Source organism: Marmota flaviventris, chromosome 13, assembly GCF_047511675.1.
Source record: "Marmota flaviventris isolate mMarFla1 chromosome 13, mMarFla1.hap1, whole genome shotgun sequence".
Taxonomy (NCBI): Eukaryota; Metazoa; Chordata; class Mammalia; order Rodentia; family Sciuridae; genus Marmota; species Marmota flaviventris.
Window position 1 is genome coordinate 87,306,207 of NC_092510.1, and position 23,949 is coordinate 87,330,155.

The 23,949-nt window shown below is 44.2% G+C and overlaps 1 protein-coding gene across 3 annotated transcripts in view; it reads right to left on the reverse strand.

Moving 5' to 3' along the window:
• The window catches only part of Astn2 (astrotactin 2), an 839,030-nt gene that overhangs the window by 322,535 nt on the left and 492,546 nt on the right, over positions 1–23,949 (reverse strand). For all 3 annotated transcript variants that reach the window (XM_071600871.1, XM_071600870.1, XM_071600869.1), the window contains one exon: positions 23,005–23,155. In XM_071600871.1, the coding sequence (XP_071456972.1) occupies positions 23,005–23,155 (151 nt within the window). The remainder of the gene's footprint in view (positions 1–23,004; positions 23,156–23,949) is intronic.

Here is a 23,949-nt window from a genome sequence, read left to right on the forward strand (position 1 = left end):
TGCTCCCCATATGACTTCAGTGATAGTTTCCTGGATGGCAGTGGTACATATGCCTTGTTACCATCCCCCACTTGAACTCCACTAACACCACACAGATGGGAGATGGCCTCATTATTGCTGGTCAGTGGTGACTGTCCTCATTTCCTACCAATGGCAGCAAGAAGAAGGGGAAATGGACCTCCTCATTGTAGGTTCGGGGTGGAAGTCATGTGGTTGCCACTGACATTCAGTAGCTCCAGGGTTGGAGGTTCTCCTTACTCTTGATGGAAATTAAAATTTAGACTCTCCACTTGACTTTTGCTGGCATGGCTGGGAGCAGGTCCACATTTGTTTCTTCCTGTGGGATCTGTCTGGAGCACAGCAGTTACTGTCTAAAATTTTGCCTTGTAAGGATGCCCTTTTCCCTGATACCTTGGCTAGAGAAAGTATGCTTTGGGGATTTTTTTTTCTCATGCCTATTGGCATTTCTGAGCTTCTGGCTCCTTCAGTTCCAAATCCAAGACATATAAGGCAAAGAGAAAGCTTAGTGCACGGACTACCTTGTCTTTCCTTGGGTCCCAATGTCCCTAGTGGGTCTGCTTTCTCTTCACCTTTCAAAACTGTATGTTTGTGTCATAGATAATGTGCAGGGGTTTGGGTTGTGTTTAGCCAGAGGAAGAGAAGAAAGATGTCTACTCCCCCGTAGGCTGTTTTTGCACAGCCCTAAAGCTAAGAATGACTTTTACATTTTTTAAAAAAGGAAACAACACGAGACCAAAAAAAAAAAAAAAAAAAAAAAAAAAGACCCATGTGACTTGCAAAGCCTGAAATGTTTACTATATAGTCCTTTATACAAAAAAGCTGCTGACCCACGGCTCCAGCCCCAGGAAGGCATCTAGAGTTTATTCTAAGTGCAACTGGAGGGCTTTGGAGGGCTGTAGGCACAGGAATGAAGATTTGATTTGCTACTTTGAAGAGATTACCGAAGTTACTGAATTCAATTATCTCTAAGCATTTTCTTAGAGCTCATAAAAGGAGCCCAGAGAGGCAGCTCTGTGAGACTGGGAGTGGGCAAGAGAAAGAGGGTGGGTCTGTCTAACAAGGACCCCATCCATTGGAAGGCTGCTCCTTTGCCGGGAGGCTTCTCAGTGTGTAGGTGAGACAGCCAGGTCTAATCCAGGTCAGCTGGGATCCAGAGCATTAGAGCCCAGTTCTGCTCCATTTCAGAGGATACACAGGAAGACTCTGGGACTAAGTCTTAAGTCCTGGCAGTTCTAGTGTGGAGAAAGAGGAGGGGGCTGGGGCGCACTCCCAGCTGTTCCATCCCAGTCTGGCCCCACCCTGCTCCCCTCAGCCTCCTCCTCTGTCCCTGGCACCCACTCTTGCTGTTTCCAGGCCCAATTCTTCATCATCACCAAGCCATTTGTTTCTGTTTATAATTATGCATTTTAATGTTCATTAATTATGGAATGCAAATTGCTCCGAGTGCAAAATTTGTAATGAGCTGTTCTGCCACCCCACCCCCAGGTCTAGAAGGTGGGCTGGCTGCTCCAAACAAGAGAAGGGAAAACAACAACTTATAAATCAGAAACCTTCTCCTGGGGCTGGAGTGAATCAGAAGGTAAGTCAGGCTGAGGGATTTCTTTGTGGTGCCAGAGGAGGAGTCCTGTCCTTCCTGGGTCTCAGGAGACCTCAGTGTGGCATCTTCTTTCCTTTTTGCAACCCCCAGAGGCAGGGTGCAGTAATGGAAAGAGTTCTAGCTGGGACCAAGCCTCATACTGACCTTGAACAAGGCACATGGCCACACTGAACCTCAGTTTCTTCATCTAGAAGGCAAAGAAATGAGGAAACCACTCTCACAGTGGATGTGACAGGCAACTCAGGTGCCGAAGATAGTATGTCAGTTCCCAGCTGGCCCTAGATAAGTGCTGGGAAGAGCTCTCTGAGAGCCGAGTTCCAGTTCTGCTTGGACTTGTTGTCTAACTGGCTAGGTGTCTTCAGGATAGCACATGGAACCCTCTGAGTCTGTTTCCACCACTATGAACTGAAGACATGAGACAACAGGAAGTTGGAAAAGCTTTGCAGTGCTTGATTTTTGTTCAAGCCAACTATGAACTATGAAAAGGGGGAGAACCACTCTAAAGTATTTGAGAGAAAAATGGAAAATTCCCTTGGAATTGACTGAACATGTTTTAAGATTTCATAAGGATGCTTCTGACCTATGGGAAAAGCTTGTTGTCCTCCAAGGGCTCAGCTAAGATTTGATTTCTTTGAGTTCCTTCACTTTGAGACTTAGAAGCAGCATAATCTCAGTGTTCTTCGAAGGTATAGTGCCTCCGAAGATCGTGGTAAAGATTAAACGAGACAACATAACAGTGAGACCAAGTGTGTGTGAAAGGCTGAGCACACTGTCCATCACATAGGACACACATAGCTGGAATAAGGTCTGGCCACTCGTTCCATGTGTGCCCTTGTAGCTCTGAGTCTCAGTTTGCACACTGATACCTTGGAGAAAGCAACTCTCTCCCCACTTGGCTTATTAGAGCACATGTCCCAATAGAAATCTGAGCATGACAGGTACTCCCAACATGTACCTGTTGTTGTCTCATTACTTTCTTCAGACGGGAAGCACATTCTGGGAGAAATACAAGGGGTCCACATAAACAGAAAAGATCAGCAACATGTAGCAGTGTTTGTTCTTCTCAGCAATTCTAAGATAGGACCGGTATCCACCTGACCACTTTGCAGATGAGAAGCCAAAGCTCAGAGAGAGCAGCTAACTTGCCAGAGATTATACAGCAAGTGAGAGGCAGATGCAGCCCACCACAGAAGATCCCCTGATTGCACATGGGTGCTCCCTTCTCCTAATCCACATGGAGACTGCCTGTCTGTGGTGTCACTGTTATTTAGGCTGGTGAGTGCCACATTATGATTCTGAGATATTTTTGGAAAAACTCTCTGATGGATTACGAGGGACTCTGGAAGCATTAGGAACAGAGAGGTTATACATATCAGAAACAGCATCTTGGAAAGAAGACGATATAGAAAAAGCAGCAAATGAAGGAAATAAAATACATATTTACTGAGCACCTACCATGGGTCGGTATTTGCCCACAGACTGTCTCTTTAAATCCCCACAAAACTCAGGGACACCTCTAAGATCTATCCATTTTACAGGCAGGGCTATTGAAGATGACATAAGCTAAGAAAAGGTTGCTGAACTCTTCAAGTATGAACCATTGCTTTGATAACAGACTGAATGGGCTTGGTTCTCCTCATCCCAGGGGACCTCTGGTGTGCTGCCTGGAATGTGAGTGAGAGGGAAGGGCCCTCCAGTCCCCAGCTCCCTGCCCCTCCTAGCTCAGCCTCAATCTGTCAACAAGGCCCGCTAGTCCAGCTATTAATGCCGACATTGATTTGGACAACCAGGCCAGTAAGAGCCCATAATTACTGGGAGTTTTAATCAACGCATGCCAATTCAGCTGCTGTTCAATTTGTGCTGGGCTTCGGCGCTGACAGGGAGGGAGGGACTGGGTGGGCAGGCAATAAAGATTACAGGGATCAATAGTCCTGGGCAATGTAGGACAGCAGCTGCAGCCACCACCAGGGGGCACCAGACCTCAGCGTGGAGAAGGCAGAGCCTGCTCTAGCTCCAACCATCAGGCTGCCTGGTCTCTACCTCCACCTCCACCTGGAAACCCCTTAGGTATCACCAAATAGCGCTTATCCTCCACACCATCCAACCTCAGCCCCTTTGTCCATGCTCTGCCCTCAGTCAGACCTCCCCAGCCTCCCTAAAGAATCCTACATGTCCCCCTCTGTGGATCTCTTCCTGATTTCCCAAAGCAAAAGAATGCTGAGGAGACAGAGACGAAGTCTAGGCCAGATGTCACAACTTCCTGGCTATGAGACTGTGGGTAAGTCATGCACCTTTCTGATTCTGATTGCTCCATTTTAAAGTGGACTTGATAAATAGCTGCCTCCTGGGGTAACAGGAAAGATTCAATGCCATCGTGGGGGGGAAAAATCCTCACATGCAATTTCCTTTTTAGTGTGTGTGTGTATGTATGTGTGTGTGTGTGTGTTTGGTGCGTGTGGTGTGTGTGCGCACGTGCAGGCAGTGCTGGGCATCCAACCAGGACCTCATGCATACATAAGCAAGTGCTCTGCCACCAAGCCACACTCTCAGTCCCAGGGCGAACTTCCTTTTGCTGCACTGACTGGTCAGAAAGTGTCCTTCTTCCTCCTCTCCCACACTACCTGGGAGGACTTGTGCTCACAGCCTGTCTCTCCTCGAGTCCATGGTTATTTGAGAAGGTTTGTGATACACACAGCTTCCTCTTTTCAGCCCAGGATGACGTGCGAGTCAAGTGTGGCTTGTTGGTCAGGCAGGACTGGGCTTGCATCCCACCTGGGGCTGCCACTTACATGCATGGAATGCCAGCTAGTCCTTTCAATAACATTTTTGAGCCTCAACTTTCTTGATGTAAAATGACCCTAATTAGACCTACACAATTGCTATGGGGGGGTATTTAATGTCCCTAGCATGTGCCTGGCACGCAGCAAAATCCCAACTGTTAACGAATGTTGTTATTACAATGATTATACTCTTAATATTTGATCTTGGTAAATATTTTTTTGGAATGTAGCAAAATGTCTGGTTGTGTTGCTTCGTTTTGGCTTGAGTTCCAGTGAAATACCAACCGGCCATTCTCCCTGCATGCCAGCCATCTGTGCAGCACACCCGCACTGAAGGAGGAGAAGGGAAAGGCTTACCAGCACTACACTGCATGTTACATGTTACCCTAACACTCCCTTCCTTTTTTTTTTTTTACACATTTATTCTTTAGGTGTAGATGGACACAACACAATGCCTTTATTTTTATGTGATGCTGAGGATTGAACCTGGGTCCCGCCCGTGCTAGGCGAGCGCTCTACCGCTGAGCCACAATCCCTTTCTAAAAGCCCACCATGATTGCAAACTTGCTATAGTATCCACTTCTGCAGAAGCGGAAACTGCATCTCTGAGATAGAAATGCCTTCCCCTTATTCCTCGGTTCGTGGTGATTGGAGTGCGGGTGAAAATGTGGTAGCTTCCGACCCAAAAAAAGAATCAACAACAGGAGGGACTAGGTGATCTCTAAGAGGTACATGGGTCATGGGTCAACGTGGATTATGATCAAGGATTTTGCTGAAAAGCAAAAACCAAAAAACTTGAATTTAAAAAAAAAATGGACAAAAGACTTGAATATATATTTCTCCAAAGAAGCTATAAAAATGGCCAACCAAAAATGAAAAGGTGATCCACCTCATCAAGCACTAGGAAATCACAAACCAAATCCATAATGAGATAGACCTTCCATCCATTAGGATAGCTACCACCAAAAAACTAAATAATAAGACATGTTGGGAAGGCTTTGGAGAATTAGGACCCTGTGCACTGTTTGTAGGGTTGTAAAATGGTGCTATATAAAAAAGTATGGAGGTTTCTCAAAAAATTTAAAAAATAAAATGACCATATGATCCAGCAGTCCCACTTCAGGTTCATATCCAAAATAAATACGAAGTCTTGAAGAGACAATTGTATATCGGTTGTTCAAATGGCAATTATTCATAGTAGCCAAAAGGTAGAAGTGGTCCAAGTACCCATGGATGGATGGATGAATGGGTTTTTTTTTTAAATGTGGCATGTACATACAATGGGATATATTAAGTCTTTAAAAAAATAAAATTTGACACATGCTACACAGTGGATGAAATCTTGAAGACATGATGCTAAGCGGAAAGTCAGTCACAAGAACACAGACATTATGTGATTTCATTTTCATGAGGTACCTAGAGAGGACAAGCACAGAGACAGAAATAAAAGAGGTTTCTGTGAGATAAGGGAACGGGGAGTAGAGAGTTGTTATTTACGGGTGTAAAGTTTTGTTTTCCAAGATGAAGAGTTCGGGAGATGGGTGCACAAGGATGTGAAGGCAATGAATGCTACTGCTGTACACTTAAAAACGGTTACATGGTAAAGTTCTCTGTTATGTGTACTCATTATTTAAATTTTTAAACAAGTAGAAGCCTCGATGGTTCTGAATTTCAAGGAGAAGCCAGACCAACTGGTGGACTGGGTAAACCCACAGAGACAGGTATGTCATGGTTCAATCAGCTTATGATCAAGAAGAGTGCTGGGATGGCAGCCTGTCACTGGATGTGGAATTGTGCACACCGCTGTTGGTTATGGAGGCTGGTTTTCTGAATAGGTTACTGCCTGCCCCTCTCTTTAGAGGAGCCTCAGGGCATTAGCATGGCTGATGCCCTATTCTCTGGTTCTCAGTCTTTCTGACTGTCCAATGAGGAAAATGCAGCTGGTCTCTAAGGGTCTTTCCAGCCTGGCGTCCAGGGTTCTCTGCAGGAGGCTGACAGTGACTCCAAGGATGTCGGGCAGTAGGTTGGGCCATCAGCATACCTGAGCTGGGAACCGTGAAGCAGAGTGGTTCTAGGGATAGGGAGATGGGTGAGAACTTGGCCACAGCTGTCCCCTCAAATCCCTGGTCAGCCTTCTGGTGAGTGCCCAAGCTACCTCTCCATCTGGAGCTCTCTTAGGCTCTGCAATGAGTGGGTATTTAGTTCCTCAAATGCCTGTTCAGTTGACTGTCCCCCAGGCCTCATGAAGCCGCAGCCCTTGTCCTTAAGAAGTGTCTAGTCAGATGGGGACCCGGGGAATAAGCACGTTCTTCCAGCTCTGGATGTTTTATATGGAAGAAACAGAGCCAAGGGCTGGGGGGGGGGTGGTGGGGGGAGGCCAGAAATGCTTTCCCAAGAAAATCTGCCAGGAGTCCTAAAAAATGTCTATTCAATAGCTGTCTGGCGATGATAATAAATAGCCTTTGTATAGCTCATTAATAAGAATAATAGCTAACACTTAATAGTGCTTACTGTGTGCCAGGCAGTGTTTTAAATATTTTGAATATTAACTCATAATGTGAACAGCGGCCTGGCGGTACAGGTATGGCTATCCTACTCATTTTACAGAGAAGGAAACCGAGGCACTGACCGTTTAGGTAACTTAAGGAGCCACACTGTGCTGACTTTCACAAGGGTATTTATGCTTGTAAAGGACTTCTACATCTCAGGTGACTGCAAGATAGAGATCTAGAACCCTTTTGGAAGAGGAAGCCCCTAAGTAAGATGTAATGGGTCTTCTCAAGGTCACATGGTGAGACCTGGGGTGTGGAGCTAAGGCCCAGCTCAGGCTGCACCACTCCAGAGCTGGGCCGATGGCCTTTCCACTGAAGAAGCCCTCTCTGCTGCCAAGGCGGGGGCTCTGACCACCTCCTAGCCAAGCTGGGGAAACTTGCAATTTAAGGGTTCTGGTAGGGAATGGCTTCTACGGGGCACTGGGCACACCTTCCTAGCACACATTACTTTACTCAGTCTTCCCAACTATTCAGAGAAAGATGCCACTTCTTTAACCACTCACGGTGGGAAACTGAGGCGTGGAGAACTCTCTTTAGGTTCACACTCTCAGTGTTTGGAGTCTTGAAAAATTTCAGAGACCTGTGTACTATTCTGTCTATGTGAGTGGCATAGAGCCAAGGGGATCTGGGCAAGGAATGCATGAGACAGACCTGTGTGCAAGGGGCCACTTTGAGAAAATGACTTAGTGTGACTGACACTGAGCACTTATGAGGAAGGAATTCTAAGCACTGGATGGGCATTAACTCGTTCTTTCCTCATGGCCACCCTAGGTGGTAAATGTCATTGTTGTGACGACTTAACAGATGGGGACTCTGAAGCCTAGTGAGGTTCATTAAGGTTTCCAAGGTCACACAGGCATGATGTGTTAGAGTCAGGAAGTCACTGACCACAAATCTCTTTTCTTAACCCCTCAGCCAAACCTCCTCATCAAACAATCATGTAAGGTAGTGTGATTTAGGAAAAAAACTCCATTGCTTCTTCCATACTCTCTCACAACTCAATTAACATAGAACACTTCTGTGACCTCTGGTCACCTGGAAATACGTGGAGCTTTCTTTCCACTTGCAATCAACTCTCTGGTGGATTCTTCACAGGATACCAGTGGGGTGTCTTTAATTTTTTTCAATTCAGACACTACTTTGAGATAGCACCAGATCCCACAGGTTGAGGGCTGAGTGCTACAAGACTGACGCCACCTCAGAGGTCAACTGCAAGCCTTGGGTTATTTTACCTGTGATCTGACCGACTGGCTAGAAATGGAGGTTCTCATGACACCTTCATCAGATTGATTAATCTGCATGAGTAGCTCTCAAAACTCAGGGGAACACGTCCACTGGCTTATATAAAGGTTGTACTGCTGAGTGCCAAGTGGAAGATATACACAGGGCAAGGTATGTGGGAAGGGACATGGAGCTGCTAAGTCCCCAGGTCTGTCCCCTCCAGGAACCTCCATATTTTCAACTATCCCTCAAATCCCTAATACCAAGCCCTTTTAAGCTTATGGAGGCTTCATTACATAGGCAATATTGATTCAGTCATTGGCCATTGGAGATGGACTGAACCTTCAGTCCCTGTACCCTCTCCAGAGGATGGGAGGTGAGGCTAAAAGTCCTAATTCTCTAATTCTACCTTGGTCTTCTTTCTGACTTGCACCCTCCATGAAGCTACTTAGGAGCTGTCAGTCACCAGTCAACATGACATACAAAAAGACTCTGGGAAGTCCAAGGATTTTAGGACATATATGCTAGGAAAACAGGGAAGACCACCAAATGTATATGACAATAGAAATGGTAAATTTTATACACACACATGCATATGTAGAGAGAGAGAGAGGCAGGCACGGGGTGGGGGGGGGGCAGGGGCAGAAGAGAGAAAGCAACCATAGATATTTAAAGCAATCTGTCCAATAAGACAAAGTCAGTGGCAGGGGCAAGATTTGAATCCAGACAGCCGGACTCCATAGGACTGTCCTTAGCCACTACTGCACCTGGTAGCGAACTGCTTGTCCTATGGTCACACCAGGCCTGCACTGGGGCTGGGGACATGGTACCCTGTAGTCCTGCTGGGGTTTACTGGCAGGTTTCCCTTTCCTGTCCTTTGTAACTAAAAACTCAATTTGCAGCTCCAGGCTGCATCCTCATGCCGCACCTTCTCATTGATCGCCGGGACTCTTAGTGAGAAATGATTTTATAAGCTAGTTGGCTTTGAAAAGCATAGAGCAGCAGCCATTGAACATATGCTTCTGTGGGTATATATTTATTCAGCTTATGTTGAGTGTAATTTTGGATGGTTTGCATATTTTTTTTTTTTTTGTCGCAGAGAGCAATTTAAAAGAAAGTAGAAAAAAAATCTCTATCCCTAAATGGAGAAAGATGCCATATATGTTGGGCTGTCAGGGAAATGGAAAGGATGAGACTCCCCAAAACCAGCGTTCCAGGAATGGAGGTGGGTGGAAGGAAAGTAATAGGCACTGAGAATCAAGCATCAACTCAAGCCAATGGCAAGGCACCCCACCCAGGCACAGCCCTTAAAGGCCTCTCCACGAGTGTCTCTAATTCTGTGTTCTAGATACTATTTACTGAGTAGTAAGTGCTGGCCACAATCACACTGAAATCTGGCCACCCCATGCTGAGGTGCAGCTGTACAAATGAGAACATTGATGTATCATTGACCAATGTCATCAGCTGCCGCAGCAGGAATCTGTATGGGAGTCCAGATCCAGAACTAGCGCAACCAAAGTCTCAGTCAACCTCCTATAGTAGGCACTGGGGTCCTTGGATTGGAGTCCTGGCAATGACACTGCTGTTCTTATCTGAGGGTCTGTGGGCAGGTCATTGTCCTTCCTAAGACAGGCTCCACACTCAAAATGCGGATGGCAAGACCATTTTGCTGAAGTGCTATGAATATTCAGAGATCCAAAGTTGCATTTAAAAGTCACTCAAGACATTTGTTCTCTCTCTCTCTCTCTCCCTCATTCCTTGACTCAAAGGTTCTCCCCTTACCCAGGATGAACTCAAGATGTAGCATTTTAAAAAGAGCCTCAGAAAAAGCCTGCAAGGTTTTAGACCAGCTGGAAGGGGGGAAATTATGTTTGTGTTGGTGCCAAAGACTCAAAGGAGAGAAGCAGCAGCCCAAACCAGAGTTTACACCAGAGGGAATTTGCATGAAGGGAGAAGTAGCCCCATGTGTGCAGAAAGAAGGCACCTGGTGAGTCCAGTGAGAGGGTCCTAAGAACCACCCAGTGGCTGAGCAAGCAGATCTGAGCTCTTGCTGGTCAGTGCAGAGTTCGTCTCTGTAACTTAAGAGCCCAGAAGTGGGTCGGACACCTAGTCAGTACTTCAGTGGTGAGCTCTGAATCCAGAATTTTAAAATGCAAATGAAACTGTAGATTGGCTGATAATCAATTTTGCCTTCAACGAAAGGCAAAGGTTAGTTTTACATATGTTGGTGAGATGCGCTCTATGCTGGAAGATCCACCATCAACAGTCAGAATTAAGATAAAAGGATGTCTCTATGCCTCCATAGGTGATAAAACTATAATGAAAAGATAAAAGGTACACGATCAGCATAAAGGTCAGAATGGTGGCTACCTCTAGAGGAGAAAGGGGTTAAAAGAGAAAATGGAGACGTGGTGGGTGTGTTGGGGAGGGGTTCTGGAGCACGGGCAACATTCTATCCTTGATTTGGGTGATGCTTTAATGGGTATTGCTTAATTAGTATTGATGAAACTGTAAATAATGTTTTACACATTTTTCTATATACACTGCATTTCACAATAAAATTGCTAAATATGTATATCACATAGATGAATACTTAGAGAAAATATCAAAATGTTGGTTGTAGTGAGTGAAGGTGGTATGAGTGATAATTGTTCTTTCCTCTCTATGTCTTCTAAACATTTTTTTGCATGTGCTTATATAAAAAGTTCATCATTCAAAGAGGTAAGATTTTTAGTTGAAATGTTTTGTTACCTAAACAAGGCACCCAAACCAAAACAACACAAAGGTTGGTTCCACCACTCCTGCCTGAAATTTTTCCAGATGGAGAACTTCTTCTCCCTATGGTTTACAGTTCTCTGTAGCTGGGGGCATCATGTCTCATTGGCTCCAATGCAGGCTGGACTTCAGGGTCTTATGATCTATAGATGCAAGTACAGCTTTAACTTATGGACAGTTGGTTGAAAGAACAGAGCCTCAGGGAGAAACAAATTCAACTCTGAAATTGTAGAAAGGGTTCAAGCTTAGCTAAGGATGTACTGAAGTAAAGCTACGTGGAAAAACACTTCAGTCTAGATTTTTGCCCATGATCATGGGCTTCTAAAAGAATCCTTCCCTTTCCATGATGGTGAAGACAGTTTCTGAAAACAAACAATCAAACAAAAGCCAGAAAGTGTCCTAACTCACCATAGCATCTTCTTAATCCAAAGAAAGAGACTTTGGGAAGGGTGATTATGAAACCAATTTAGGCTCATGCATGGTGGTCACATTGCACCCTGCCAACATCATTGTAAGGTACAAGGATCATTCACAGTTTATGGAAAAGATAGGAGAGTTTCAGATACATTCAACCATGTGTCCAGTGTCACACAGCTTCCCCTTGAGAGGGATGGGACTTATACCCAACTCTGTACTATAGCCAAGACTGCTCTCTTCCACCAGGCCATAGCTCTAATGAACTAGCCTGTCTCCCTCTAAAAATGCATGTCACTCTGCTCAGGTAGTATCTTCTCAGGAGAAAGGCTACAAAGTGTCGGATGAAACCTTTCCAGTGTTTGCTACCTCAAGTGAAATGATCGAAAAATATCTGGGCTCATGGGTGAAGAGTTTTTGAGGCAGGGGTAATGGAGAATATATGGGAAAATGACTTTATTCATGCAATTAATAATGATGATAATAGGATGATGATGCCAATTCTCATCCTCTTAGTCCCAAACCTATGACAAAAGATGAAAGAATAATGATTAAGATAAAAGAAAAATGCTATAATAGGTAGAAGAGAGCTCTAGCCTGGATACTTTATTTCTATCTAACCAGTTTTTGTGCTCTTTGGTCTCAATTTGATCTAATTTATTTATTTGTATTTATGATGCTAGGGATCGAGCCCAGGACCTCCTGCATCTTAGACACATGCGCCCCTAGCAGTTCATCTTTATTTTTGACAAAAGGAAAATAATTATACATGGTTAAAATGAAGCTAGAGAGCCAGTTGTTTTTAAAGTGGAGGAGAACAAAGGGGAATGCTCTTTGAAAAGCATGTATAAAGATACGTTATGTTATATGCATATAGCAGTATGCCACAAACTCACCATTCTGTATAATTAATATGCACCAATTAAAAAAATACATGTAGTTCTGACATGGAAAAGTATCCCAAAGAAACAAACTGAATACTTTTTATGCATGCATTTTAAGCTTTCATATATGGATTCTTATTTATATTTACATATGGACAGGGGATAAATGTATAGGAGTTGTATATACAGACCAGCCATGGAATAATCACCTCTAAAGTGGGTGAGTTGTAGAGAAAAAGGACTTTAAAAAAACTCTTTATACCCATCTCAGCCACATTGTCTTTGTTTCATTGTACAGAGAACATTTGTGTGCGCACACACATTCACACACACACACACACAAAAAAAAAAAAAACCCACAAAGAGTAAATAAATAAAACCTAAGATAAAAGGAAACTAAAGACCAGATGGGAAATAAAGCTAAAGATAAAAGAAAACTAAAGACCATATGGGGAAAATACCTTATAAATATAAAAATTCTATTATTATAATTAAGAAGAATACAATCTTTCCAGTTTTTCACTTCAGAGCTATGGAAAAGTTGTCCAAATATCAACATTCTGGTGCCTCAGAATTCACAGAGCTCAGCAGAGACGAAGCACAGCCCAGAATAGCTCATGACCTCCTCCAGCCTGAAGGAGACCTAGGCCCACTGCCTCATTGACTCTTCTCTGCACCGCCCCTGCAGTTGGACTCTCTCCCACACGCATCTTGCACACTTCACTGGGCTCCACTCCCTAAAGTACCACTTTCATTTTATCACTCCTCTGCTTAAGGACCCTTATGGCCAAACACCCTAGCCTGTCCTTGAACTGCAACCTGAAGGAAAAGCAGCACCCTAAACCAAGAAAATACTGGGAAATCAAGTGCAGCTTGCTTGCTTGCTCTCTCTCTTTCTTTTTTCTCTTTTAAAATTTCCTCCCCCATTTTTACCTAAATCCTGGAACACTAGAAACTTGTCCTTTCAGACTTTGGGGAATCTATTCTGAAGAAATAACTCAAAGCAGAGAAGATGCTCAGAGCAATGGGTGTATTCGTGAGCTTGGAAGCAATCAAAATATCCAGGAAGACAAGCAACCAATGGCATCTTCCTCTCCATGCAGGATTAGACAACCATCGCAAATGATATTCATGAATAATTTGCCCTGGTTAAAGATAACAGTTCTAGGATTGGGCTGTTAGACCTATGAGTGAAGTTGTTACCTGTTCAAGTCACAGGATGGCCCCCACCCTTCCAAAGTGATGGGTTTTCACCAGTTGCTTCCTGGTGTGGGGGAGAGGAGCACCAAATTGTAGGCTGGAAAAGGGTGCTGGTCCTGCCACTGGCATAATAATAATGGGGCCCACCTTAGGTGCTCTGGAACACAGCAAGCACTTAAGCAATCTTAGTTCTCGTCACTGTCACCATCACCACCATCCCTGCAGGAGATACCAGATTATAATAATAAATAGCAACCATGTTTCCTGCCTGTGCAGGGCCAGGCATGGGCCATTGAGTATGGATTACCTCCATTAGTCCTAAGAGCAGCTTTGTCAGGTAAGGATTGTTATCCTATTTTACTCAACAGGAATCTGAGGCTCAGAGGTCTTAAGTAACTTGTTCTAAGGTCATGTGGCCAGTGAGTGAGAGAGTGAGATTTTGATCAGGTTTCTCTGAAACCAGAAGCTATCCTCTCAAGCACTAGAATGACTTCCTGAAGGTAGGGGGTGACAGTTCTCCCATTAGAGACACCTTTCCAAAAGCAGAAAGGTGTTTGAGGCCTATGCATGAAACGTACAATTCAAATGTCAGTGGTCGGTCCAGAGAGGCCCACAAAAGAGAGGAACGGGGATGGAGGTCTCCCCTCCTGTCGATTTGCTTTTCCACCAACCAATGAGGTAAGCTCTGCCCTCTGCCCCAGGCTGCCCTTCCTGGTATTAGAACCAGGCCCCTCCAGCGTTAGAACCACCATCCTCAGAGAATACTTACCATGAGATCGTGGATTCCAGAACTGAAAGGACCTGTTCAATGCTTTGGCCCCTCCCCAGGCTGCTCCCACTCTAGGTTCCAAGATGTGACTAGGTAGATGGTGCCGCCTACCTGAATACTTAGTGTTTGCAGCCAAATAGGCAGCGGGACCAGCACTGTAACCCCTATTTCCTGCCTTCAGTTTGGTGCTCCTTTTCCTCACACCAGGAATCAAAGGGTTAAAAGCCATCACTTCGGAAGGGTGGGGGCTGTTCCCTGACTTTATCAGATAATGACTTCTACCCCATAAACCCGGCTTACCAGAAATACCATCAGACCCAGAAAGACCAGGTCCCAGAGAAATCAAATGACGGGAGAAAATAGACAAGCCTTCAAATGTCACGGGAAGAATAAAATATTTAATGTCATAAAAGGGTGCATAGGCTTTATGAGAAAGCCATACAAAATAATCTTGGACCCTCTTCCTGCTGGGCTTGAAGGGAAGAGGGCTCTGCTGGAAATCTCAAAGGAAAGATGCTACGCATAGCCCCTTCTTTTTTCGTGCTCCCAAATTTGAATCCTGTGTACGAGCACTGAATCAGCTGCGGTCTCACTTTCTACCTGTTTCTAATTTCCCTTTTCTAAAACCATTCTCTTTTAGCTTCCTCTGGATCTCCTGAGTCCTAAGAAGGGAGAATGAATCCTGAACATTGAGGGTGGAAGGGTTGCTCCCTGACATGGGGACAGTCACTTTATCATTGGGGAACTACACTCAGCTTCTGAAACCGGTCATCTGATGTGTTAAGAGATGGGCTTTAGAGTTCGATAGACCTGGCTTGAATTGCTGCACTGCCTTTACCTGGCTGGTTGGACTTGGGCAACTTTCTCATGCTATTTGAACCTGTTCTTCATGGATAACATGGGAGTTATTAATGACAGTGCTTGCCTTTATAAGGTGGCTGTGAGGATTCAGTGTGATGATATGTTTCAAGCATATTCCAGGGCTTGCAACATAATCAGCACTCCAACATTCCCTGTAGGTATCTTCACCAGCAATACTGGACTGATATTATGTATGACATTCATTTATTTATTTATGGACAGCATTAGTATCAGTCCTGGAGAAGGAACACACAGAGATTCTCGATCTATGGACCTGATAGACCAGAGGGCTCTCTGATGAGGACACCAGAGAGGGGATGCTCCGGCAATTACAGTTTCCCAAATTAACAGTCCGAAACAGTCCCCAAAAAGATGCCTGTCTCCTGTCTTATTTTAAAGACAAATATGTGAACATCATTCCTCCCATTTTGGATGCTGGCAAAATCCATCCTGATTATACTCTAAATCCATCACACCCATGCTGCTAATCTGAAGGGACATGTCAGCCTTGAAAGTTCACTTCTGGAATGAAGGGACCACTGCCTGGGGGCCAAGACCCCACGGAGGCACAAGGAGGGCTGGTCACCCAGGCAGATGGGGTCCAGCCTCCCTTGGTCCTAGTGCCTGGGCAATGCTCCAAAGTGATTTCTCACTCTGCTAATTCTTCTTTCTTGTCTTCCCTGACCTCTTGAGTATTGCTCCCTTTAATTACAGCCCAACAGAGTCATTAAAAGGGAAAGAGGATAAGGAGCGAAGAAAAGCAGGCTTGCTCTCCCTTACTGAACCAGATTTCAATTCCTGCCTCCTTCTGAGCAGCGCCATGAGGAGCCTGACCTAAAATAAATGAAAATTCTTATCTTTATTCATCTTGACTTTAAAAAGGCAGCATTTTGTTCCTGTTGTTGCCTCTCAGCATCTCTGGGCCATCATGGATCCTGTGGTCCTTCCTAGCATCTAGAAGGCCAGATGGCTTTTTAGGTCAAAATAGAAACAAAGAGATGAAGCACGGGAGGCAGGAATGTGAGTGGTGATTTGTAGGGATTGGGGAATGTGGGGCTAGTCTCAGACTGGTCTGCAATTCAGAGAAAAGCCTGGCAAATGACACTGGAGGTAGCTCTGAGAAGACAGCATTCCTCCCTAGGATCCAAGGAGGATGCAAATCTGTCTATCATCACCCTCCTGTCCAGCCTCCTACCCGCTGTGGTCCTCCACTGACCCCTATTTCCTCCCAGTTTCATTTTCTCACATGTAAAGTGAAGGCCACAATAGTATCTAGCTCAGAGAATTACTCTGAGAACTAAACTAAGCATAGGGCTTAGATCTGTGCCTACCACACAATACGTGTGGTTGCTCTGATATTTTAGCACTTCTCTTTTCATCAACTGGATATAATCATGCCAATCTAGGAGGGCATTCGTAAGTAATAAGTGGCCATGAATATAAGCCAGCAAGCACACAGTAGGTGTTTGGTGTTAGTCATCGTCACTACCACCTCCCTCCTTAATACTCACACAAATCCTCTTGTACATTCTCACAGAAAAAGTGACTTGTTCAAGGTCATGCCATGACCCTGCTAAAGTCAATCTCATCTTTTGGAGTAGCTTATAAACAAGATGGGGCTTTCATTTTTCTATCTCCTATTCCATTCACAGTGCTGAATACAGGAGGGTTGTAAACACATATTTGAATAGATTCTGGGGCCTAAGGCTATCACCATTGAAAGGTGCAACTGGAAGGAAGGAGTCCATCACTACCTCCCTGCATAAATTTGAGTGATTCCTAGTCCTTTGTTTTCCAGTCTGTATCATAGTATCTGAATGGACCCTTTGTATTTGGGCAGCCCTTATCTGTGACTCAGTGCTATAGGTAAATGGGTACATAAGAGAGCCACAAATTCTTTGCAATTCTTCTCACTGACAAATGAAATGCACTTTTCTCCCACTGATTCTGGGCTGACCTTGATGACTTTAAACAGAATGTCATGGAAATGACTCTTCAAGCTAGATGCTAATAGGCATCTGCCTAGGCTCTTAGAACACTTGATCTTGAGATGGTTCCTTTGCAAGTCCAACCTCCTTGGCATGCATGAGAAATGGAGAGGCCCCATCCAAACACTCTAGTCAACAGCTCCAGCTAAGGCCAGCACAGCCTATATCAGCTGACTGTTTTTATCACCTCTAGCACAAGAACCAGTGAAAGGTCCCTCTTGAAAATGTATTCTCCAGACCCACATAAACCATCTGTCATGGATCAGAGGCAAACCATCTGCACCCTTCCCAAATTCCTGACTCATGAAGTTGCAAGCAGAACAAAGCAGGTGTTCCAAGCCACTGAGTTTTGTGGTAATTTGTTACGCAACAATAGAATGTTGGGTAGGTGAGCTGTGGACTGGCAGTTCAAAGGAGCTGAGGAGGATGGATTTGATAGCAGGATTGTCTGTATTGGGTGGATCCGAAGGCTTTCTTCCCATGTAGGGCAAACCAGGACACCCAAAGGAAGAGGATGAGTGAAATGCTTCAGGGAGCAGAAGTTACTTAGACATGGAGGTGGATGTGTCCTCTATGCAATGCCATGATTAAGTGCTCGCTGTTTTCTTTGTTTTTGTCCTCTATCTTTATTAAAATTGTGAATGCTTATACAGAATAAATAGGCCCGTAGTACATTTAAAACTGTGTCTTGCTGATATCATTATGTTTGTCAGATTTATAACATTTCATTTTTCACTATTTAGGGTACTGAAAGGAAACTTGGGCTCCTATCCCTTTCTGATGCTTCATTCATTATGACATCCCCCATCCCTGGTCAAGAGGTGAGATTTCCCTGGAAATAACTGAAAATAAAAATGACAGAATAACTCTTTTGGTGATACATATGTATCAGCCTCCCTCCTCATATTCTTTCATCCCACATTAGTATTGAATTACTATTATGAAAAATCACTACAAACATAAAGCAATACAAATTTGTTAGCTTGCACTTCTCTGGCGTAGGGGTTCAATAAGGCTACAGTCTGAGTGTCAAGAAGGCTGTGTTCCTTTCTGGAGGAGCTAAGGGTGAATCTGTGCCCCTTTTTCCAGCTTCTAGAGACCCCTCCAGAGACACACCTTAGCTTGCAATCCCCTTGCTCACTCTTCACAGCCAGCAACATCATCTCACTCTGAGGCACTCTTCTCCTCTCCCCTTGCACAATGAAGAACCCCCGTTACTACACAGGTTGCACCATAATAATACAAGACAATCCCCTTCAAGGCCAGCTGATTAGTAACCTTAATTCTATGTGCAAATTTAATTTCCCTTTTTGTCATTAAGTAAGGTGATGTAACATTCACAGTTTCTGAGAATTAGAATGTGACCCTCCTTTGGAGGGTATTATTCTGCCCACTACACACCTTATGACCGTCCCCAAATTGAGCCACTATATGCTAGGGGAACACGTCGTCCCAGGGGAAGGATACCAAAGCAGGACCAGAAAACCAAGCGAAGAAGTCAGATTGTTTATTTTGTGTTTCAGATGTCAAAGTTGACATAGAAGGTAAAATAATAATAATTTAAAAATAACAAAAGAATCTGTGATGGATTATAGAATTAGTCCCCCTCTCAGTCATGAAAGTAAAGACTATTTGAGTTGCGGGGAGAGAGGAGAGTTGAAAGTCAAATAAGGTAAATGAGTCTCCTTAAAAGGGATCCCATTCCCTACTCCCACCAGGCTAGTTGCAGGCACGCTGAAAGGGGATGAAGGACTATAGAAAACCAGGGGGTCTGAGCGCTGGAGAGGGCAGGGCATCTGTGTCTTACTTGCCCAACAGCATCTGGTCAATGACACGCATAGTCAAAAGCTCTTTCCAGGCAGGAAAACAGCTAGCTGCAGATACCTTCAAGGCACATTTAAACCAACAGGGCTTCAGAAAGCCTGCCTGGGATCCTTAAGGTGGGTAGAAAAGCTGTTGGGTATCCCTCAGGTCCTCAGAAATGTGAGAAAGCTCACCAATGGATAGAACCAGCTAGCCTTAAATGATAGCATGGTGGAATGAAGAGTACCAAATAGCACATGCTAACATGGACTACACACCTGTGAATCAGGTGGGAATGGAGAGGTCCTTACGTATAACAGGAAAGACAGAGATTGATGGGTGAGGGCCAAAAGAAACAGTGGGTACCAGATTGAGAGGTGATGACCCAACACCCAACATCCTCCATTAACTTATGCCTTAGGGACACGTTAGGCCCCTTGATGACCTTAAACAGAATGTCATGGAAATGACTCCTCAGGATAGATGCTAAGAGGCATCTGCCCAGGCTCTCAAAACACTTGATCTTGGATGTAAATATTCAAGAAGAGGTTAGAGCTTGAAAACCAAAACTGAATAGAATTTAAGTCTCCATTACCAAATGGATGGAACTGAAAGGGAATGACATTCAGTTATAGATACATTACAGAAAATTGGTGCAGTTATGCCTCTAAATTTGTGTGGCTGCAAATATCACATATACTACGTACAACTATCAGTGATATGGTCATATCTCATTTAAAAATGGCACTTTTAAAATCTCAAGTTATCACCAGTTGTATTCTTTGATTTTGCAGAAAATCTGTAAGTTCAAGGATGGTCGTTCCTTTTTGAAATACTAAGAACCCCAGACTAAGGAGTCAAACTTGATTACATAGCTATCCAATGACCAAGTCAAGGCTTAAGCCCAATCCACTTCCACCAACCTTCTTTCCGTGGTTCTTGCCTCTCCTTTCAGCCAGCTCTCAAGTGGCCCTAGCTCTGAAATATGACATGGAAGACGTGGTTCTGGTCCTCTCTCTTGCCACCTGGTAGTAAGACCTTGGAAGTCATTCTATTCTGGAGGGAACCTATAGTTCAGCTTTGTTATGAGGATGGATCATTGGCCATAGACATGCTTCGAAAACTCTATAAAGTGTTTTTAAAATATAAGCTATGATGATTTTTATGCCAGATGGAGTTTCTTAGAGGGGAGGCTATGAGAAAAAAATTATCTTTGCAGGCATAATGGAGTCTATAGAGAAATGAAAGGGATCTTAAATCTCTATTCTACAGAGAAGAGCTGGCCTGACATCTACCAAACCCTGGAGTTGCAGTTTTCATATTACGGCCTTCATATAATGAAGGTCTCTGACAACCTCATCAGAATTTTGAATTTCCTCTTAATCTCCAGGGAATGAAGGTTCTTTCTATTTTTATTTTCCAAGTATGTATTAATGAGACAGAGAAAGTGAGAGACCTTCTATCTATACACACATACATACACACACACACACACACACACACACACACACACCTCTGCATTCTGAGGTTTTGTTCTTCTGGGATATCTACCCTAAAGGAGAGAAGCTTAATTATTTCAGGAAAGATAACTAATGCTGAGGAGGGAAGAGGCAGACAACTTAATCCTCTTCTAAAGGTCAGACTCCACTCATATTTTGGAGATAACGTGGCCTCAGGACACCCTTTGAAGTGTTGTCCACTTCCTGACCCTAAGCCTTGGGCAAATCCTCCTTTCCCTCAGGAGCCTCACTTTTCCACACTGGAGAAGGAAGGCTTGGTGTGCAATACCCTGAAGGAGATGCAGATGAGGGCCACCGACCTACAATCCACCAGCACCCTATGTTTCCTTGCCTTCCCCATCTCAAGGCCTGCACTGAAGTTGCAGGTGCTTCCTGCCTGAAGCTCCCATGGTGACTCATCCAGAGATGAGTTTGGTTGGTAGAGGGGCGGGAGTGAGAATCAAGATGGCCCAATGACATGACCTATGACCGTAGTTGGAGGGACTAGGAAAGAGGTATTCTTGTTCTGTAGGACTCACTGACTGGAGGAAGCCCAGCTGGAAACAATGGTGTGATGCTAAGGAAAGCAGAGCTAAGACATGGAGCTGGACTCCAATGACGATGTTTTTTTGCCCCTTGATCCAACTGGGCCTAAACTCCCACTTGGGAACCAGTATATTTTTCTCTTATACCTGAACTACTTTGTGTTGAGTTTCTGTCACTTACAATCCTAAGAATTCTAATTAGTAACATCATGAATTGCCCATCCTCCTCTGAAGACCTGTTGATCTTTGAGTCTAAAATAATTTCATTGTATAACATATTCTCTTATCTAGAAGCTTCTTAGTGCATTGGTCTCCTGGTCTCTATTTCCCCAGCTGGTATGTAGGTACTTAATGGACACTGGTGTATCGATTTTCCTTGAGTTTCATTCAGAGAGCTTAATCCAGAGCAGGGATTCCCATTCCTGACCCCATCCCTCCCCTCTTACTTTTCCTATTTCCTGAAATGGGTAGTGTGGGGGTACTGAGCTGAATCAACAGATTCCCTGCATTTTCCCTCTACTTATTGGGAGAGACGAACTCTAGAGCCCAATATGTGCTGTAAAGCATTATAGACAATATGAGAAATGTGGGTACAAAAACCAGTAATGATGCCAGAAAGAGCATCACCCCTTCTCCAGGGGAGAAGGGAAAGACTTCCTCTAAGAGATGGAGCTGGAAACATGTCCACTTCTCTGCTCCATGGGCCGGCACAGCGATTCTCTCTAAGCAGAGACAACCCAAGCTAAGGCCATGAGGCATTCGGTGGGCAACATGTTCAAAGAACTACATCAGGGCTGGGAGTGTAGCTCAGTGGTAGAGTGCTTGCCTAGCAAGTGCAAGACCCTGGGGTCCATGGCCAGCATTGCAAAAACAAACAAATGAACAGAAAACCCTCTACATAATCAGCTCCATTTGGCTCTAGTGTAGAATGAAGTAACATAGTGAGAGATGGGCCTGGAGGGGGTGGAAAGGGGCAAGACAAGGGGCACTGATATCAGGCCGAGACTGACCATGGGGCAAGGCTTTCCCAGTGTGTTTTCAAGACCTCTGTCTTTTTTTTTCACATGTTAAAAATTCAGGTTCTTGGGACCTAACCCCTCTAGGGCTGCAACCTGGAACATGAATTTTGAACAACTACCCTAGGCCATTTTAATAAAATTGTGAATCCTGTGTGCCCTTCTGTAGGGAAATCCCAACAGGGATTTCACTTATCTTCCCTGGTACCCTTACTCATGCAAAAATGGCTGCATCACTGCCTTGGCATCTGCTCTCTTTTCCTAAGGTAAGTTGACTCCTCTTTGTCTTTGTGATACTGGCGATTGAGCCCAGTGTGGCTCTACCACCGAGCTGCATCCCCAAAACCTTGTTATATTTTATTTTAAAACAGAGTCTTGCTAAGTTGCTGAGGCTGACCTTCAACTTGCAATTTTGCCTTGGCCTCATGAGAATCTGGGGTTACAGGTGTGCACCCCTGTACTTATAATCTTAAGAATTCTAATTAGTAACATCTCCAGTTGCCCATCCACCTCTGAAGACCTATTGATCCCTAAGTCTAAAATAGTTCCATTATATCACCTCATAATCTAGAAGCTTCTCCGTGTACTGATCTTTGGATGTGTGATTTATCTTTTGAATCCACTTCTAATACCAACTTCCCAAGGCACCCATTGCAAACCTTAGGTTTCAAATGAAATTTTCCCTTCTAGGCCACAGCAAATCACCTAGGTTTTATACTATTTATATCTCAGTGATCCTCTCCCCTACCCCTGAGGTATTCACAGGGCTAAGGCATGCTCTATCTTACTCCCCAAAGGACAATAAGCTTCCAGAAATCGGGGCCTCTCAAGGACCTATTATATGGTAGGTGCTTGAATTACAATACTCCAAATCATTATTCCAACAATTCAAAGAGGTAGGTTTAATGATCCCATTTTATAGATAAGGAAACCAAGGAAGCCAAATGTTCCAGAGGCCACGGGGCAGGAACTTTGAGTACTGTGATCCTCCCTGACAGCTTCCCCTCACAGGGAGCAACCTGAACAGATAGCCTTGGTACCTGGGCAGGTACCATGTGCCTGGGCCAATGGGCACTCACCACGCATCCTGAAGAGTCCACCTGGCGGTCAGACACGCACTTGAAGTTGCGAGTGCAGCCCCCGTTGTTCCGAGAGCAGTCACGAACTGGCCCGAAGGAGGACAGCAGGTCATTGATGGTTTCAAAGTACGTGGACAGCATCGCTTCTTCCCTTGGAGAGAAAGAGGATGGTTAAACCCCGAAGACAACTATGTTTGTATTCAAAAAAATAAATATGAATTCATCCTACTGGATATCATCACTTATTTTGCTTATAATCAGGAAAATAATACAAATAAATATTTCAAAAGAAAGAATTAATAATAGGTGTACCATCATAGGGCATGGGACTGAAGTCCTATCATAATAAAGAGAAATGGATGTAGAACTTTGTTTCATGAATCCTCATAATTTTGAAAGATAGGTGTGAGATTACCATTTTATCACTAGGTAAACTGTGGCTCAGAAAGGCCAAGTGTCATGTTGAAGGCCACCCAGCTTGTGATGTGATAGAATTAAAGTTTATACCAAATTTCCTTCTGAGTCCAGAAAGAAAGCTTTTCCTACTTATACACTCTGACCTTGATCATATTTGTTTTGCAAGTTCTAGAACTTCCTAGAATAACTCTACAAATGGGTGCATTTCTATTATTCTAACACCAGTATTCTAACCTGATATTCAATTTATAAAACTGAAGCTATGAAAAGCTGTGAGGCTTCTCCCAAGTCCCAGACTACAGACATCAGAGCCAAGAAACACAGGAGTCTGGCCCTGGGGCCCAGATTAGATAGTTGTTTTTTCCACCATTGCCTAGAAGTCATACTGTCAAGATTGTCGGCAACAAGCTAGTGGAAAGGTCATGAGCTTCAGGGAAACACAGGCTTTTCCCAAATGAGGTTCCTAAAAGATAAGAGTGGACTAGATACCATAATCCACGGATCTGCCAAAATTCTGCAAGACAGAAT